Source organism: Triticum urartu, chromosome 5A (genome assembly GCF_056163025.1).
Source record: "Triticum urartu cultivar PI428250 chromosome 5A, HENAU_Tu73, whole genome shotgun sequence".
In the NCBI taxonomy this organism is placed as follows: domain Eukaryota; kingdom Viridiplantae; phylum Streptophyta; class Magnoliopsida; order Poales; family Poaceae; genus Triticum; species Triticum urartu.
Window position 1 is genome coordinate 658,608,117 of NC_141877.1, and position 20,371 is coordinate 658,628,487.

At 42.7% G+C, this 20,371-nt stretch overlaps 1 protein-coding gene across 1 annotated transcript; it reads left to right on the forward strand.

Annotated features, from left to right (window-relative positions):
• The first annotated feature begins 5,017 nt into the window (after positions 1–5,017).
• On the forward strand, positions 5,018–6,766 carry LOC125511441 (daphnetin O-methyltransferase 1). The gene is made up of 2 exons (XM_048676818.2): positions 5,018–5,862; positions 6,200–6,766. The coding sequence occupies exons 1-2, from the start codon at positions 5,077–5,079 to the stop codon at positions 6,494–6,496; spliced, it is 1,083 nt and encodes a 360-aa protein (XP_048532775.1). The 5' UTR covers positions 5,018–5,076; the 3' UTR covers positions 6,497–6,766.
• The last annotated feature ends 13,605 nt before the right edge of the window (positions 6,767–20,371 follow it).

Consider the following 20,371-nt stretch of genomic DNA (forward strand, 5'->3'; position numbering starts at 1 on the left):
CAAAGGAGTCCATCGCATGTATATGCATGGGCTATCCGGTGGCCCCTGCGGTCTAGGAAGTTGACCGGCACCGAGAGAGGGGGTAGGCCACGGTCAACAACTGCTTCTTCTCATGTTTATTACTTTACACTCTTTAAAGTTCTCTCTCGGTGCCGGTCTAGAAAGTTGACCGACACCGAGAGAGGGGGTAGGCCACGGTCAACAACTGCTTCTTCTCATGTTTTTTTTCCTTTACACTCTTTAAAGTTCTCTCTCAGTGCCGTTCTAGGAAGTTGACCGGCACCGAGAGAGGGGGTAGGCCACGGTCAACAATTGCTTCTTCTCATGTTTTTTACTTTACACTCTTTAAATTTATCTCTCGGTGCCGGTCTAGGAAGTTGACTGGCACCGAGAGAGGGGATAGGCCACGGTCAACAACTGCTTCTTCTCATGTTTTTTACTTTACACTCTTTAAAGTTGAGTTTTGAACAAATCTAACCCAAAAGGCATATATACATATATATCTATGAGTGCATCAAAAGTCTTTTATTGAAAAAATTCATCAAAAGTCATGGAATTTTCAAACTTTGGTCGTAAAAACATATGAAATATGAGATACAAAAAGGATAGTGCCAAACAAAAACACAAAGAGAAGGTCCACGAGCAGGAAGCCGAACCTACGTCCAAGCCCCTTGATCCTGAGCTTCTCATCATTGCTGGCCAAGGGAAGGGCCATGGCCGCCACCTCCTTTGCAACAGGGTGATCGCCACCTCCTCGCATCGCAAGCTACACGAGATACGCGCGTCAAGCACCTCCGTCCATACAGAGTCGCCCAACCGCCGCTTCACGTGAGATAGCGTGTCTCAAGGTTAGCATCCTAACCTTTCATTTATGTCCATGCCTCGAAATAGCACCGTTCCAACCTATATGAGCCTAATGCCATGTTACAGGATTTAATGGCGCAGCGGGCTGTTGAAGTGGAGCAAAGGTGGAAGGCTGAGTAGGAGTCCAAAGAAAAGGAACGGGCAGACACTAACAATAGGTTGAAGCTGCTTGAGGATCAACTACAGGTAGAACATTATCTAAACTAGAGTAGAAGATTCATTACATAGGGACGAACCATCCTCACGTGACTCTACTCTTATAGGTTCTTATGCAATCTCGAAGCAGTGCAAGTGATGCCCCTCCTCCTCCTCCGGAATGTTAACCCGATGGCCTCTCCTCCTCAAGATGATCTACATATGAACAAGTGTACTTCTATTGTGACGTGCACATGTTTTGCAAGTAGTGACAATATGTATGAATTTGCGACTTGTGTGTGACGTCTACTAGGATAATACATTCGACTTGTGTGTGACAATACGTGGACTATCCCTAATTATGCATATATATATGTGGACTAGATAAAATTATGCCTATATATGTGTGGACTACTCCAAATTGCACTGTAGTTGTTTTTATCAGCAGGGATAAGAAAAGAAATAGATTAACAGCATAATGGATGGGAAAGATTTCCGAGAGCAACACTCGGAAAACGATATACTACCGAGAGCACCTCTCAGAAACCCGGTCGTCTGGAAGACACTACTGTTGTGCCACACCTTTTCTGAGAACAGCTCTCGGAAAAGAAGGCGAGCATTGCCGAGATGAGCTCTCGGCAAAGATATGTAAACTGTCAGCTGCCATGTGGGCCACGTTGTCCTACTGGTAAGGAGGATTGCCGAGAGTTGCTCTCGGCAAAGATATCATCATTTTTTTTAAAAATATTTATCAAGTTATTTGAAACTTTTATTGATAAATGTGACCAGTGGGACTACATGCCAGTTAGAAAGAACACACACAAAAAAAGAAAATAGAATGTGGCATATACTTTGCCGAGTGTCGTATGGCGGCTCTCGGTAATGTACGCAGTAACTGACGGAGCCGTCTGTTGCGGACGGGCATGCCACGTGGCTCCTCTTTGCCGTGAGCGGCTCTCGGCGTCTGCAGGGTTTGCCGTGCGGTGCCTCTTGCCGTGAGGCAGTGACGGTAAAGAAGGCAGTTTGCCGTGAAGCTAGGTTTACCGAGTGTGACACTCGGCAAAGAGTGTCCATGTTTTAGCACTCGACAAAGAGCATGACACCCGGCGTACGTGAAAATTCCAGTAGTGTATAGTTCTTCCTGCCTGTGGCATCCGCCCAAAACACACGCATTAGCTTCCCCTCATCACTCACGTCAAAATGATAGAAAATGCTGAATTTACTTCCTACTTTCAAGCTAATTGGGCCACAAACATTTGAGCATCTGCATCTTTTATACCTGAGTGCTTGGTAGTAATTCTGCAAGTCCCTCTTTGAGCAGCCAACATTCGGAATTCCGCCCTCGCTAACTTGCAGGAGCCTATATGCTTGAGAGGTTTCAATGCTTGCCTTATGACATGTGTATAAAGTATTCTTTAGCCTCTCACTAACTGTACGATTCGATCTGATCAAATGACGCTTATCAGGTGATATAAGACCGTGAATGTGGTGCTCAACCCATGAGTCTATCTTGTAGGTGTTATCCCCACAAAGTCTAACAAAGATATGGGCATCACAACCGCATCGTGTATTTGTCTGCTTACGCCTTTTCTTCAAGGGGTCATCTGTCTCCTTACTATCTTTTGACTTGAATCCTTTCCTATTACACATGAAACACTTAGCCCGGACCACCTTATTATCAATATTTTTCTGTTATCCGATTCGAACCAAAACCTGATTCATGTGCATATGCCTTGTAGAATTTCTCTACTGCCTCGAGTCCTTCAAATGTCATACTCACTTTAGGCTTCAAGTGCTCATCACATTCAGGTGTAAAAGATGAAGACTGCAATGTCAAGAATAAACCAGAATAAGCACTTCATGCATAGTTTCAGTTGTTAGTGCAAACTGAACTTATAATGAGGGGTACGTCAGCGTTCTTTTGGGGTGTACTAAGTCCTCCATGGCTCATATGCATTTGAACGTTATTGATTGAATCGATACTGCTGCACACATGGCCACATGATTAGCCTTTCAACCTACACTCACACGTGTATACACAAGGACTGAATTTGTGTGTAGTTTTAGCAAATGACATCGTTGTACTTGCTAGTTGCTCATCGGTAGTTGCTGCTGCAGCAAAGTATTACCAGTTATAGGGGAGATAGGTCTACGTCGAGAAGTACATGCACAACAGACTGGTGCATAGGGCGTTTGCCGATGGTTGTCAGGTTCATGTTAACGTGGGATCAAACAAGCACGTACAAGACTGGGACGGTACCTGCCTCTCGTGGGTGCCGGACGACGTCGGGATCGAGTCGACGGAAATTAGAGACACACGGCGGCAGCGCAGGACGCGCAGAAGCAACAGGAGTACTCTTGGTTAAAAGGCTTTGGGGGGGGGGGGGGGGGGGGGGGGGGGGGTTCTGTGAATTAAGATGGTTGTTTTTTTTGAGCATCAGTACAGACACAAACGCTCATATACACGCGCATATACTTACCCCTATGAACGCACGCACGCACATCCTATCCCTATGAGCACCTCCGAGAGACTGAGCCGGCATATCATCTTGAGATTTATGAAGTCACCGTAGGCGTCTCGTCGTCAACGGGAACGTCTCCTCTCACTGAAAGCGCATCGCCGGAAATCCTGAAATAAATCCAGAAATAATGCGAGCATCAGGATTTGAACCCTGGTGGGTTGAGGATACCACTGTCCACCTAACCAACTCAATCACAGGTTGATTCATGAATTAAGATGGTTGTTAGATTACAAAGCGGGCGGCTAAACGTAATTAGTCCCTAGGCTGCACGTGATGCTCGGGATTAATATCATGGGGCTGAAATGGAACGGCTACATGGATACACGAACTAGGTAGGATTCACCAAATATGTTGCCTAGTTTGAAAGCATATATTATTGCAAGTTAAAAGCATAAATTAGCTCGAAAAAAGTTCATCGGAAATTATCAACATGAGATCTAGTTTCGAAGATCTTGACGCGAGGAAGACAATAATGAAAATGGTTTGTGATTTGGATGCACCGTAAAAGTGACAAAACCTTCTTAAAAACTGAATCTACAAAAAGGCACAAACAAACCCACTCGTGTCTCCCTTCGTGGGAAAGAATGCCACCAAAATCGTCAGTGTGTCATTTGTAAAAACTCTCAAGGTGTGAGTGATCTGTGTAAGGGGTACCCCTTAACAGACGATGTCCTTTTTTCAAGTGCCAAAGTGAAAAAAAATCACATGAAGTAAGATCTTTCTAGCCATAGAGCCAGTTTCACGATGGTGCAATGGCGGGCTGGGCCCAAATTATATTTCCTCAGGGCTGGACACTCACATAAAACATATTTTTCTGTGAGGCATAGTTGCTCCTACAATACTCCCTCAAAAAAAAGTTGCTCCTACAATACTCCCTCAAAAAAAAGTTGCTCCTACAGTAAACTAGGTAATTTTTCCTGTGATGAATCCGTTTGAGCTGTTCCCCTGATCCATACATCTGGATACATTCAATTGAGCGACAAGTATTATGGCTCCGCTGGAGTAGTAATGAATCCACATATGTGCTACTCTGAAGCTAATACTCCTTCCGTCCGAAAATACTGCCATCAAAATGGATAAAAGGAATGTATCTAGACGTATTTTAATTCTAGATATATTTTTTTTTCCATCTTGATGACAAGTATTTTCGGACGAAGGGAGTAGTTTGTTTGCAATTACAAAAGAAAAGAAAAAAGAAAAAAAGACGCTCATCTTCCCTGCAAGAAACAGGTCCCGCTCTGCTCAGAGCCGTGTACGCAAGCATGGCCCACCTCGAGTTCCACGAGTGAAATTTAAATCAGTATTAGTTGCTGGAGTAGGAGGTAGATGCATGCTTTTAATTCCAACAGTGAGGAGCCCGGCCTGATCGTATCATCTTCCGTGCAAGAAACTGCATGTCCACAAAAGCATGGCCCTCCACGAGTTCCACGAGTGAAATTTTAAATCATGTTAGTAGCTAGCAGAAACACAAACGCATGCTATATAAATCCCTTAAGCCAGCTGAGCAATTTACACCCACTACACAGCCCTGAGACTCGAGAGCGATAGAGAAAGAATGGCAGCTCAGATGACAGTCCCCACCCACGCCCAGCTGATCAAGGCGCAGGCTGACCTGCAGCGCCACAGCCTCACCTACCTCACGTCCATGTCACTCAGGTGCGCCATCGAGCTCGGCATCCCGACGGCGATCCACCGCCTCGGCGGCACCGCGTCGTTGCCCGACCTCATGGCCGCGCTGTCCCTTCCGCCACCCAAGGCGCCGTTTCTCGGCCGCGTCTTGCGGCTGCTGGCCAAATCCGACGCCCTGGCGTGCACCGAGGACGGGGTCTATAGCCTCACCCCGCTGTCCTACATCCTTGTGGACGGCGTACTCATCGACGGCGAGGCTAGGCAGATAGCCTTCCCGCTGGCCGTGACGTCGCGGTACCACATGGAGTCAGGTTTAGGCATGGCCGATTGGTTCAAGAATGATCGTGCACTGCCAGTGCCATCTCCGTTTGAGCATGTGCACGCGGCGGCGCCCTTCGACGAGAGCATGACGCTCCTCGATCCTGAGACCGACAAGCTGTTCTATGAGGCTTTGGCCGCCCATGACCATATGGGGATCGGCACGGTTGTGCGGGAATGCCGTGGCCTCTTCAATGGCCTGCAGTCGCTCACCGACTGCTGTGGTGGTGATGGGACGACGGCCAGGGCCATCGTCAAGGCTTTCCCGCATATCAAGTGCAACGTGTTGGACCTTCCAAAAGTGATCGAGAAAGTCCCGAGTGATGGTGTTGTTAACTATGTCGCTGGTGATATGTTCCATACCGTCCCACCAGCTCAAGCCGTGATGCTCAAGGTACGACGATATGACGTCTCTCTACAGTTAATGTTCTAATGATATTTCTTTTTCTTTTTGGTATGGATATACGTACAGAGGAATTCTGAGATATATAACCAAACTAATATGGACCGTTAATTCTTCGTGATCCAACTGCTAGCCACTTATAGTATTGCCTGTTAATAGCCACATAGCACAAAGGGAACTATGAGTTTGGATTGCACCAATTTTTTCATGTTTCGGTATTAGTTTTTTGTAGGACTACCAACACCTATGCATAATTAGATTATGTGATAACTTCCACGTCCCTGATTATCCATTGCTTAAACAATATAGATTTTTTTTTCCATTCCAGCTTGTTCTACACTTCTGGAGCGACGAGGATTGCATCAAGATCCTCGCTCAATGCAAGGAGGCCATACCTTCCCGAGAAACGGGAGGAAAAGTGATCATCATAGACATAGTGCTTGGATCTTCTCTAGAGACAATATCTGAAACCGAACTGCTGATGGACATGCTGATGTTCATATGTACCAGAGGACGGCAACGGGATGAAAAGGAGTGGAGCACGATCTTTACGAAAGCAGGGTTTAGCGGCTATAAGATTGTCAAGAAACTTGGCCATCGAGGTGTCATCGAGGTATATCCATAAGGTTGCTGCAAATGCTCATCTGGTGTGTGTTCCGTATAAATAGCGCTGTGAAATAAGAAATAAATAAGTACAATGCCTCACTCGTCAATGGATAATGCAATGAATACTTAAGTAGACGAACTGTTAAGGGGCCGGTCGCGTCAGAACTGTATGCATGTAACCACTCATATGTATGTATGTATGTATGTATGTATGTATGTATGTATGTATGTATGTATGTATGTATGTATGTTCCAACAAGTTGAGATGTTAAGCTTTGTTGTTTTGGTATGTGTATAATTTTCTTCTCGAATAGTTTAGTGGACGAGCATTTGTGTATGTTTATCATGCCAAAATCAGTATTTACTTAAGAATAGCTACAGATCTGCTGGTTGTTTTGGGAAAGGAGACAAGTCATTTTTTCCATATGCCTCAAATCCCGTCCTGTGCATACCCTCTGTCAGATGCGGCCACGTGTCCCACCACACCATCGCACGTCCCCCTCTCACCCACTACCGTGCGTGGTTTTTGTCGTCTCGATCCCGCTTCTCGGCTCGGCTGGACTGGAGTGGCATACTATCCGATCCGACACGAGCCAGCATCTGCTGCCGCAGTCGCCTCCATCTTCCGCCGCTAGCCCTCTCGTCCGGCATGGGATAAATCGAGTGCAGCCGCCGGCCACACGACATAGGTGCGGGCCGAATTCCTTATCTCTTCCGCTTGCCGCGGCCCCCTCGTCCCCCATTCATCGTTTTTCTGTTTCTGCATTCAATCTATTTCTTTCTGATGAAAGTTGTGACGCCTTTTGTTTCCTCGTTGTTCGGTACCTTTACTAGTTAGCTGTGAGGATTTGTAGGTGTTAGCATATCAACCTTGATGTAACCAAATAAGAACCCAAAGATTAAGATTCTTACTTCTCAGAATATGCAAAGTGCGTATCACTGCATTGATGAAGCATATCTCTACTTCATGGACCTTACTGAAACTATTAGGTGAATGCATTTACATTATTTTGTCTATATCACTTGGTGAAGTAGCTGATTGTGTGCTGGACTTGTTCTTTGTATAGATTAAATAGCTGATTGCAGTGGTCAGGCATATGACCACTTGCCAGTGGATGATGCTACAAAAATGCTGATGTTTTCCTCTGACCAATAGCATCGCAGAAAATGAGAGTAAGAAGAAACCATTGGAGAAGATGAAATGGTTGCTGATTTCTTGGACATCGACTAGGAATGTAAAATTGATGACAAATGTTGTACCACTCTAGTGCTCATTGCTGCGTGGGTACTAAGAACTAGGGATCAATTAAAATTGGTCGCCGCTGAGTTCGTGCTGATGAATGTTGATGTCATGATCTTTTCTAATTCACACCCGTGGGCTATGGTGTGATATCCCAGATCACATACGATTTTTACAAGTAGGTAACAGGGGCTATGTTAAGCAAGTGGATAATCTAGAACTAGTTGAAGCTTTAGTTGTAAGACATAATCTGGAACAAGTGGATAATCAGATTGCTTCTCGTTGATCAACAAAGGTGAAGATAGCAGCCCAAGACAGATCCCCAAATGGTGTCTTGATGTTTTAGTACATTATACTGTAGATCCCTGAAGTTTGTTTTGAGTGACTTTCACCATGTAAATCGCTCTTGTACTGTCCTGCTGGTTTGCATAAGACATATAATTTGATACACCATATAATTTTGTTACGGAGGGAGTATATATAACTTATCAAAACCCCTGCAAAAGCAAGTTTTCTGTGCCTGAATTGTGATCAAATCATGATACACCATATAATTTGATACACGGGATCAATGTAACTTGGCAAAAAAATAAATAATGAACACACGAAAATACATTAAAAAAGTCAAACTCCTTACAGGATGCAGCTAATTCTTTTTATTGAAATTTAATTTTCTAGCAGGAATACAATGTGGCATCTTGCGCAAGGTTTATGCCGTCCGAGTCTGCCGCAAGGCCACCATGGTCGTCCTTGGAGGCGACGGTGTCAGACCGCCGTGGCCATTCCTGTCCTTGACAGTGGTGACGCTTCAGACTGTGGGAGCACGGCGCACAGCGGCCAAGCCGGGCATGGCTATCGTTCCAGCCCGTTGCGGCAATGGAAAGGAGGGGGCGGTCAGGCGCACAGCGTACATGGCTGTCGGTTCCGCCTGCTGCAGTGAGCTCTGGACTGGGAAACCCACGGCGGCTGCCACGCTGCCGGTCTGATCGCGCGGAGGACAGTGCTCCGGTTGCTAGGCCATGAGCGCAAGGTAAACTCTCGATCGCATCGGAGCTCGATCGAGGAAACATAGGAAGCCGATAAGTGGGGTTCGAGCCGAGGAAAGCGACGCAAATGAGCGGACGAGGGCGGGACGTGCGATGGTGTTGTGGGACACGTGGCGGCATCTGACGGCGGGTATGCACAAGACGGGATTTGCAGCCGGTCTGCACGGAATTTTTTTCCCAGCAGCACGGCCCTCCTTGTCGGTTCTCCAGTTTTCTCTATGGTTCCTCGCTTGTTGTCGCGCTCTTCGGTGACTAGATTTGCAATAAGAAGATTTTCACAATAATGACACTAGTGTCAAGAAATAGACATTGCCGGAGGTGACAACAATAAGAAAAGAAGACGGGCCTAGTAAAATAAAAGAAATATGGAAGTTCGATCAATGGTCGTAGAACCGAGAAAGATGGAAAACACACACTACCGGCAAGGCTAGAGTTTGCCATAGCATGCGGATGGTTCAAATCTACAATGACCTGGGAGTGCCAATCCTCCCCACCGACACTCCTCAACACCTCCCCCTCCGCAGTAAAAGTCCTTGCGGCAGCAGCGGCGGGGCATCTATCATCGCTTGCAGACGGTCGCATGGAAGATTGACCGGGTGTTGGTGCACGGCCCACCAGCGTTTACGTGGATCTGGCGGGTGGCCAACATCTATATCTATATTTTTACCTAATCTTTATCTTTATCTTTACCTACTAATAAAGCCATTATCGTTTCTGGTAGTCCGCCACTATAATTACCCTTAAAGTTGTGATAAAATTACCCACTATGCCACCTATGAGTGAATAAAACGTTTCAGTTTTTTAAAGTCGCCAAGTAATTGTATTATTAAATGATGTTACCATCATATTGTCGTATCATGGACATACAGTACTGGTACAGCTTGCATTACTTCATCGGGGAGACCCACGTTTGATCCCTGGTCCTACCTTTTTATGTTTTTTTCTCTAGAGGTGGACTAACGAGCAGTTCGGCTCGTTAAGCTCGTTAAGATTAACGAGCAGAAAACCCTGCTCGGCTCGGCTCGTTTGAAGCTCGTTAAACTCGTAAGCGCTCGCGAGCGCTCGTTAACAGATTATAATATGTTATGACATACATGATGAATGTGTAGGTATGGTTTTCAAGATAAAATATGATGACTACAAAAGGAAATGAAGTAGTTTGTTGCCTAATATGTTGATTAGATTAAATAGATGGGCTGAGATGTTACAAAAAGTTTGTCACATAAGATAAAAGTATGTGTTGTGTTGTTGCTAACGAGCTTAACGAGCTACTCGTGGAACTCGTTAGCTCACTCGTTAAGCTCGTTAAGCTTAACGAGCTATAATCAATGATCGACTCTGGTCATTAAGAAGCGAGCTATGAGCTTAACGAGCCGAACTATCGAGCGCTCATTAAGCTCACGAGCTACGAGCTTTTGGTCCAGCCCTACTTTTCTCTGCTTTTAGCAAGCGCTCCTCCTCCTCCTCCTGCATGCCTGCTTTGTTCATTTCATTTTCTTTTGCTTTTGCTTCATACCTTTTTATGTTTTTTTCTCTAGGGGTGGACTAACGAGCAGTTCGGCTCGTTAAGGCTCGGCTCGTTAAGCTCGTTAAGATTAACGAGCAGAAAACCCTGCTCGGCTCGGCTCGTTTGAAGCTCGTTAAGCTCGTAAGCGCTCGCGAGCGCTCGTAACAGATTATAATATGTTATGACATACATGATGAATGTGTAGGTATGGTTTTCAAGATAAAATATGATGACTACAAAAGGAAATGAAGTAGTTTGTTGCCTAATATGTTGATTAGATTAAATAGATGGGCTGAGATGTTACAAAAAGTTTGTCACATAAGATAAAAGTATGTGTTGTGTTGTTGCTAACGAGCTTAACGAGCTACTCGTGAAACTCGTTAGCTCACTCGTTAAGCTCGTTAAGCTTAACGAGCTATAATTAATGATCGACTCTGGTCATTAAGAAGCGAGCTATGAGCTTAACGAGCCGAACTATCGAGCGCTCATTAAGCTCACGAGTTACGAGCTTTTGGTCCAGCCCTACTTTTCTCTGCTTTTAGCAAGCGCTCCTCCTCCTCCTCCTGCATGCCTGCTTTGTTCATTTCCTTTTCTTTTGCTTTTGCTTTTTCTTTTCTTACTTCTGTTTTTTTATTTTTAATAAATTTGGAATTTTTTATGTTCTTTTCTCTGCTTTTAGCAAGCGCTCCTCCTCCTCCTCCTGCACGCCTGCTTTCTTCATTTCCTTTTCTTTTGCCTTTTCTTTTCTTACTTCTGTTTTTTATTTTTAATAAATTCAGGATTTTTATGTTCTTTTCTTTGCTTTTAGCAAGCGCTCCTCCTCCTCCTCCTGCACGCCTGCTTTCTTCATTTCCTTTTCTTTTGCCTTTTCATTTCTTACTTCTGTTTTTTTATTTTTAATAAATTCGGGATTTCCAAAAAAATCCAAATTTCAGAAACTTGTAAGTTGAAGATTTTTTTTGAGAAATCATAAAATGTTCGTGAATTCAAAACATGGTAGGCAAATCATAAAATGTTCAACATTTTTGAAAACTTTTTGCATATCATAAAAAAATACGATTTAAAAAACAATGTTCATGATTTTTAAAAAGTGATCAATATTCAGCAATTTGAAAATAATGTCCATAAAATTTTCGAAATGTACAAAAAAAATCAAACAGATAGGTAAATAACGAACAAAACGAACCATCACTTACATAGAGCTCTTTTAGGGGATATGTAGACGTTGTTTTATGGTTTTGTTTAGTCCATCATGCATCGGTTAAAAATTGACACAATGTCATATGGGTTAGTTTTTGTAAGCTATATGAAAATGACTAAATGTCTAATTTGCCTCCATACGTAGCATGTTTATTCTGGTACTATAGTTTTACTGGTCACGGAAAACACCGCGATGCTAGGTCAAGGCGAGGCACATCATTCATCAGTCTAGCTCAGACAGGGTTCATCAATGCAGCTTGCTTAGCCAAACAATATTTCATTGTGGCGCTTTAGGAAATCAAGTCGTGATGAGAGCATTTTCAGTTTTTGAAATGACTTTGGAAAAGTCCCTTATCTCATCGTGACATGATTCAACTGTAGTTTATGAAAAGACATTTTAAAAGTCCGTATCTCATCTTGACATAATCTGATTGTTTTTCTCCCGTTGTAACGCACGTGCATATTTGCTAGTAATATAATAAAGCAAATTAGGTTTCTTCCGTCCGTCATGGCATTTTTCAGAAAAAATCCTCTATTTCAGAGAATTCAATCCTTGTTTTAAGTTAAAACGAATCATTATTTTTGTATTTTACACAAAAGTCCTTTTCTTTTCTTGAAATCAACCCGCCATCCGGATTTAAGTCACACCCGAACCGTTATTTTACATTTTTTGAAACCCCCCTAATGTTTTAGGTAATTCATCCGCAGATCATATTTAAGTCAAACAAATGCTTTTTAAAATCATCCATATCTTTAAACCGTAACTCCGATTTGAACATGTTATATATGAAATTTGATTAGAAAATATGTAGAATATGAATATGAGATTATTTTTACCTGTTAAGTATTTTTAAATATTATTTTGGAATATATTTGAGTCAAATCAAATGATTTTCTAAATTATCTGTATCTTTTAAACCGTAACTTCGATTTTAACATATTATATATGAAATTTTATTAGAAAAATGTGTGGAATCTAAATATGATGTTAATTTTACCTGTTAAATATTTTGTTATGTAAGTAAACTTATAATTTATAGCGCAAGATCCATTTTTTTCATACCGGCGGCGATCCAGATTACAAATAAACACCCCACTATAACCGTATAGGGAAAAGAAAACATCGATAACTACACACACATACCTCTGAAAAATTTCGCAGGGGAAAACAACAGATTTCTCATCGCGAAAGTGAGAGAAAGTGAGCGAGAGAGAGAGAGAGGAGAGGGAGAGAGAGACGCCTTAGGATTAATCATATTCAACACACGTTTTTTTGTTGTTTTGTGTGAACACCGAGGCCATCGACGATGAGGGTGAGAAGGAGGATAAGCGGCAACACAAATATGATGTCTCGCAAAAATAAAGGAGATGGACCTATTTGTGGTCTTGAGTGATGGTTGTTGAGTTAAGAGTGTGTGTTATGTTTTCTCTCCCGTTGCAACGCACGAGCTCTTTTGCTAGTTATAATAAAGTCTTTACCTAATAATAAAGCAAATTGATTTTCTTTCGTCCGTCATGGCATTTTTCAGAAAAGTTCCTCTATTTCAAAGAATTCAACCCGCAGTCCTGTTTTAAGTTAAAACGAATCGTTATTTTCGTATTTTACACAAAAGTCCTTGTCTTTACTTGAAATCAACTCGCCATCCGGATTTAAGTCACACCCGAACCGTTATTTACATTTTTCGAAAACCCCCCTAATGTTTTAGGTAATTCATCCGCATATCATATTTAAGTCAAAGAAATGATTTACGTGTTATATATGAAATTTGATTAGAAAAATATGTAGAATATGAATATGAGATTATTTTTACGTGTTAAGTATTTTCAAATATTATTTTGGAATATATTTGAGTCAAACCAAATGATTTTCTAAATTATATGTATCTTTTAAACCGTAACTTCGATTTTAACATATTATATATGAAATTTTGTTAGAAAAATGTGTGGAATCTAAATATGATGTTAATTTTTCCTGTTAAATATTTTTAAAATATTGTTATGGAAGAAAAATTATAATTTATAGCGTAAGATCCGTTTTTTCATACCGGCGGCGATCCATATTACAAATAAACACCCCACTTTAACCATATAGGGAAAAGAAAACATCGATAATTACATATGCATACCTCTGAAAAATGCCGCAGGGGAAAACAACAGATTTCTCATCGCGAGAGAGAGAGGGGGAGAGGGAGGAGAGAAGGAGAGAGAGACGCCTTAGGATTAATCATATTCAACACACGTTTTTTATTGTTTTTTGTGAACATCGAGGCCATCGTCGGCGAGGGTGAGAAGGAGGATAAGAGGCAACACAAATATGATGCCTCGCAGAAATAAAGGAGATGGGCCTATTTGTGGTCTTGAGTGATGGTTGTTTAGTTAAGAGTGTGTGTTATGTTTTCTCTCCTGTTGTAACGCACGGGCTCTTTTGCTAGTAAATAATAAAGCAAATTGGGTTTCTTTCGTCTGTCATGGCATTTTTCAGAAAAGTTCCTCTATTTCAGAGAATTTAACCCGCAGTCCTGTTTTAAGTTAAAATGAATAATTATTTTCGTATTTTACACAAAAGTCCATGTCTTCTCTTGAAATCAATTCGCCGTCCGGATTTAAGTCACACCCTAACCGTTATTTTACATTTTTTGAAACCCCCCCTGATGTTTTAGGTAATTCATCCGCGGATCATATTTAAGTCAAACAAATGATTTTTAAAATCATCCATATCTTTTAAACAGTAACTTCGATTTGAACATGTTATATATGAAATTTGATTAGAAAAATATGTAGAATATGAATATGAGATTATTTTTACCTATTAAGTATTTTAAATATTATTTTGGAATATATTTGAGTCAAACCAAATGATTTTCTAAATTATCTGTATCTTTTAAACCGTAACTTCGATTTTAACATATTATATGTGAAATTTTATTAAAAAACGTGTGGAATCTAAATATGATGTTAACTTTACCTGTGAAATATTTTAAAATATTATTATGGAAGCAAACTTATAATTTATAGCGCAAGATTCTTTTTTTCATACCGGCGGCGATCCGGATTGCAAATAAACACCCCACCATAACCATATACGGAAAAGAAAAAAATCGATAACTACACATGCATACCTCTGAAAATGTCGCAGGGAAAAGAACAGATTTCTCATAGTGAGACTGAGAGAAAGCGAGCGAGAGAGAGAGAGAGGGAGAGAGAGAGGGAGAGGGAGGAGAGAAGGAGAGAGACGCCTTAGGATTAACCATATTCAACACACGTTTTTTGTTGTTTTGTGTGAACACCGAGGACATCACCGACGAGGGTGAGAAGGAGGATAAGCGGCAACACAAATATGATGCCTCGCAAAAATAAAAGAGATGGACCTATTTGTGGTCTTGAGTGATGGTTGTTGAGTTAAGAGCGTGTGTTATGTTTTCTCTCCCGTTGCAATGCACGGGCTCTTTTGCTAGTCTCTACCAATATAAAAAGACCTAAAGGAGCAGATCCAACTGATCTTGGCCATCGAACTAAGTCAATTCAACGACCTAGACTGCTCCAATGGCAAGCGTTAAACGTGTTTAATGTGCAATTAATATCATACCAAATATTACACTAACCACAGAATTAACACACAAATAATAGCATATCTAATATCCGCGTGCAATTAATATATTGCCTAAATATTAACGTGCATTGCACGTGCGCATTTACTAGTGTGGACGGTGGACCTAGTGGCAAATGTGATGCATCGAGGCATGTGGCTCCTCCCAGGTGTATCAGGGAAAACTGTATCTCACGCGCCTATCCACATCATCAAATAGGTCCAATATGTAATAAACGCTTCTCACTACCTCTTCATGCGCATGCAACCTGCCATAAATAACCATTTTTTCGTGCACTCTCAAGCATCAACATCCTACATTTCTTTTGCTATGTGTACATGTGTTGACGTCGTCCAATCGTCCAGAGGTCCGACACGAGTCCCCGACCAACCATTTGGTTAGACTTCGCGTGTTGTTAATGCGATCATTCGATTCCAAAAGCCGAACTGACCGCCTTTTCTAATTCTCATACCCTCACTAGTAGAAAAAGGGTCAAACGTGAAGCACATTAGTGCCGGTTTGTATTTGAGCCGGCACTAATGTATACATTAGTGCCGGTTCCAACGGCTAGCCGGGCCGCTTTCATTAGTACCGGTTCGTGGCGAACCTTTAGCACCGGTTCGTGCCATGAACCGGTACTAATGAGAGTGGTGGCAGGATGTTGTCAGACTGGGGCCCCTCCAGCCCCTTTAGTATCGGTTCTTGGCACGAACCGATACTAAAGGTCGTCCTACATAAATCCTTCATCCACCCGAGCTCGCTCTGTTCTTCCCCTTTCCCCTCTCCTCTCTCTGTTCTTCCCCTCTTCCTCTCGAGCTCATCACACATTTTGCCCAAAATTTGTCAAGATTTGAAGGCCCCCATCCATTCAAATGATCACAAAGGTTAGCAACTTTGTCCTTTCATCTCTCATTGCTAGATTAGCTCTTGCAATGCTTTATATAGTGATTAATTTGTGAGTTTAGTAATTTGGGAGGATATATATATATATATATGTGCTAGTATTTGATTTATATGCAATTTGAGGTCAAAAATAACACTTAGTTTGCATATGTAGGTGTGGTTTACTTAGTGCCTTCTAAATCTCCGTCGTAGCCACTGTCCATCGCCCGCACCGTCCCGTCGCCGGCACCACCTTGTGGTGAGCCTCTTGTTCATGAAATTTTATATAAAAATTGATGTTTGTGTGATTTGGATATATAGTTACTCGTATAATTATCTTACCCGTACGTTGTTTGTTATACATATAGTGCCATGGTTTTGATATCCGTCCCCGTCGGCCCTCGTCCTTGTTATGATTCGGATGTGGTATATATATTCTCTTTTAAAACTAGTTGCATTTCGTGTTTATGACAAATTATGCCCATCAAGTTGACATAGAAATTTTTTCTAGGAGGTATGTGAACCGGAAATTCCAACCGACCCTATTGTCGAGAGGTTAAATTTAGTTGAAAGAGAAAACGAGTACTTGAAAGAAAAATTGAAAAGAATTGAGGGGGAGAAGATGGAATTGGAGTTGCATGTTGCCGATGTCGTCGATGATCACAAGATCAAGATGGAGAAAATGCGCTTGAAGATTAGAAAGATTAGAAAATATGCCATCGATAGTGAGGCTTGGTATCATTATGCTGTTGGATCCATTGTTACCTTAGTTGCGATCTTGATCGCATTTGTTGTTGCATTTAAATGCTTTAGCTAGAGTTATTTGTTTGTTGCATTTAAGTGTTGTATGAACTTTATGTATGAACTTGTATTAATTTGGTCTATTTGGTGTTGTGTAATGAAGATGAGCCGGCAATGGATGTACAATGACCGATGCTCTCCCCAGTTCGTTGAGGGCGTGCATACTTTTCTGCTTGCGACTGAGGCAAACAAGCGGGCGGATGGTTTTATGCCTTGTCCATGTGCTGGCTGTAAGAATGGTCACAATTACTCTACGTCAAGAACCATTCACGTCCACTTGTTTAAGTCCGGTTTCATGCCCCACTATAATGTTTGGACCAAGCACGGAGAAAGAGGGGTTATGATGGAAGACAATGAAGAAGAAGAGGACGATGACAACTATCCTGGCCATGGGTTCCCTGAATACGATGATACAACAATGGGGGAAGAAGCTGAGCCGGTAATGCGGGAAGAAGCTGAGCCGGCAATGCGGGAAGAAGCTGAAGAAGAGGCATCAGATGAGCCCATTGATGATCTAGGTCGGGCCATTGCCGATGCAAAGAGAAACTGCACAAGTGATTTGGAGAAGAAGAAGTTGCAGCGCATGTTAGAGGATCACAAAAAATTGTTGTACCCGAATTGCATAGGTGACAAGAAAAAGCTGGGCACCACACTGGAATTGCTGCAATGGAAGGCAGAGAATGGTGTATCTGACAAGGGATTTGGAAAGTTGCTGGTAATGATAAAGGATATGCTTCCAAAGGACAACGAATTGCCCGAGAGTACGTACGAAGCAAAGAAGGCTGTCTGCCCTCTAGGGTTAGAGGTGCAGAAGATACATGCATGCCCTAATGATTGCATCCTCTACCGCGGTGAGTACGAGGATTTGAACGCTTGCTCGGTATGTGGTGCATTGCGCTATAAGATCAGCCGCGATGACCCTGGTGATGTCGAGGGCGAGCGCCCCAGGAAGAAGATTCCTGCCAAGGTGATGTGGTATGCTCCTATAATACCACGGTTGAAACGTTTGTTCCAAAACAAAGAGCATGCCAAGGCGATGCGATGGCACAGAGAAGACCGTAAGAAAGATGGAAAGTTGAGAGTACCCGCTGACGGGTCGCAGTGGAGAAAAATCGAAAGAAAGTACGGGAAGGAGTTTGCAGATGATGCAAGGAGCGTATGGTTTGGTCTAAGCGCAGATGGCATTAATCCTTTTGGGGAGCAGAGCAGCAACCATAGCACCTGGCCTGTGACTCTATGTTTGTATAACCTTGCTCCTTGGTTGTGCATGAAGCGGAAGTTCATTATGATGCCAGTGCTCATCCAAGGCCCTAAGCAACCCGGCAACGACATTGATGTGTACCTAAGGCCATTAGTTGAAGAACTCTTACAACTGCGGAATGGAACAGGTGTACGTGCGTGGGATGAGCACATGGGGGAAGAATTTGTCCTAAAGGCGTTGCTGTTCGTGACCATCAATGATTGGCCTGCTCTCAGTAACCTTTCAGGACAGACAAACAAGGGATACCGCACATGCACGCACTGTTTGGACGATACCGACAGTATATATTTGGCTAATTGTAAGAAGAATGTGTACCTGGGACATCGTCGATTTCTTCCGAGCAGGCATCCCATAAGAAAGAAAGGCAAGCATTTCAAAGGTGAGGCGGATCACCGGAAGAAGCCTCGCCACCGTACTGGTGCTGATGTACATGATATGGTCAAGGATTTGAAGGTGGTCTTTGGAAAGGGTCCTGGTGGACAACCTGTTCCGAATGACGCTGACGGACGCGCACCCATGTGGAAGAAGAAATCTATATTTTGGGACCTGCCCTATTGGAAAGACCTAGAGGTCCGCTCCGCAATCGACGTGATGCACGTGACGAAGAATCTTTGTGTGACCCTGCTTGGCTTCTTGGGCATGTATGGGAAGACAAAAGATACACCTGAGGCACGAGAGGACCAGCAACATATGCACGGAAAAGACGGCATACATCAGGGTCATGCAAGCTACGCTCTTACCAAAGAAGAGAAGGAAATCTTCTTTGAATGCCTGCTCAGTATTAAGGTACCGTCTGGCTTCTCGTCGAATATAAAGGGAATAATAAACATGGCAGAGAAAAAGTTTCAGAACCTAAAGTCTCATGACTGCCACGTGATTATGACGCAACTGCTTCCGGTTGCATTGAGGGGGCTTCTACCGGAAAACGTTCGATTAGCCATTGTGAAGCTATGTGCATTTCTCAATGCAATCTCTCAGAAGGTAATCAATCCAGAAATCATACCAAGGTTAGAGAATGATTTGGTGCAATGTCTTGTCAGTTTCGAGTTGGTGTTCCCACCATCCTTCTTCAACATCATGACGCACGTCCTAGTTCACCTATGCGAAGAGATTAACGTTTTGGGTCCTGTATTTCTACACAATATGTTCCCCTTTGAGAGGTTCATGGGAGTCTTAAAGAAATATGTTCATAACCGTGCTAGGCCAGAAGGAAGCATCTCCAAGGGCCGTCAAAATGAGGAGGTCATTGAGTTTTGTATTGACTTTATTCCTGACCTTAAGCCGATTGGTGTTCCTGAATCGCGGCATAAGGGAAGACTGGATGGAAAAGGCACGCTAGGAGGGGAACAAATAATATGTATGGACGGACATTCTCTCACTGAAGCACACTACACAGTTCTACAGAATTCCGCCTTGGTGGCTCCATATATGGATGAACACAAGAATTTGCTATGCTCCAAACACCCGGAGCGGTCTGATGACTGGATTACACGTGAACAAACCAGGAGTTTCGCCAGCTGGTTGCAGACACGTACCATGCATGACACCTCTATTGAAGATGACCTGTACTTGCTGTCCCAGTTGCCATCTTCGAATATAATGACTTTCAAAGGGTACGAGATAAATGGTAATACATTTTACACGATCGCCCAAGATAAGAAGAGCACCAACCAAAACAGTGGTGTCCGCTTTGATGCAGAAACCAAGACGGGAAAGGAAACATATTATGGTTATATACAGGACATATGGGAACTTGACTATCGACGTGGTTTGAAGGTCCCTTTGTTTTGGTGCAAATGGGTCAATATGACACGAGGTGGGGTAACGAAGACCTGCAGTACGGAATGACAACAGTGGATCTCAACAATCTTGCGTATGCAGACGAACCATTCGTCCTAGCCAATGATGTGGCACAGGTTTTCTATGTGAAGGACATGTCTACCAAGCCAAGAAAAAGAAAAGATAAGGAAGCGAATGCATCGTACGATGAGCCAAAGCGGCACATAGTTCTTTCTGGGAAGAGAAACATCGTGGGAGTGGATGACAAGACAGACAAGTCAGAAAATTATGAAAAGTTTGATGAAATTGCTCCATTCACAATGAATATTGACCCGAGCATCCCGTTAAATGATGAAGATTTTCCATGGTTACGGCGCAAAGGGACACATGCGAAGAAAAAGTTTCACATCCAAAGATCTGGGATGTGATCGGCTTCACTATCATCACTTTCTTCTGTGTTTCACACCCAGAAGGGAATCTCTGTAATAGTTAGGGTAGTTAATTATGTGTTTTGGCATTTGAAACGCGAAGAAATTTTATGTGCAAACAAATTCTTTCATGCCTTTACTGATTTTTAAAGTTAAGTTATTC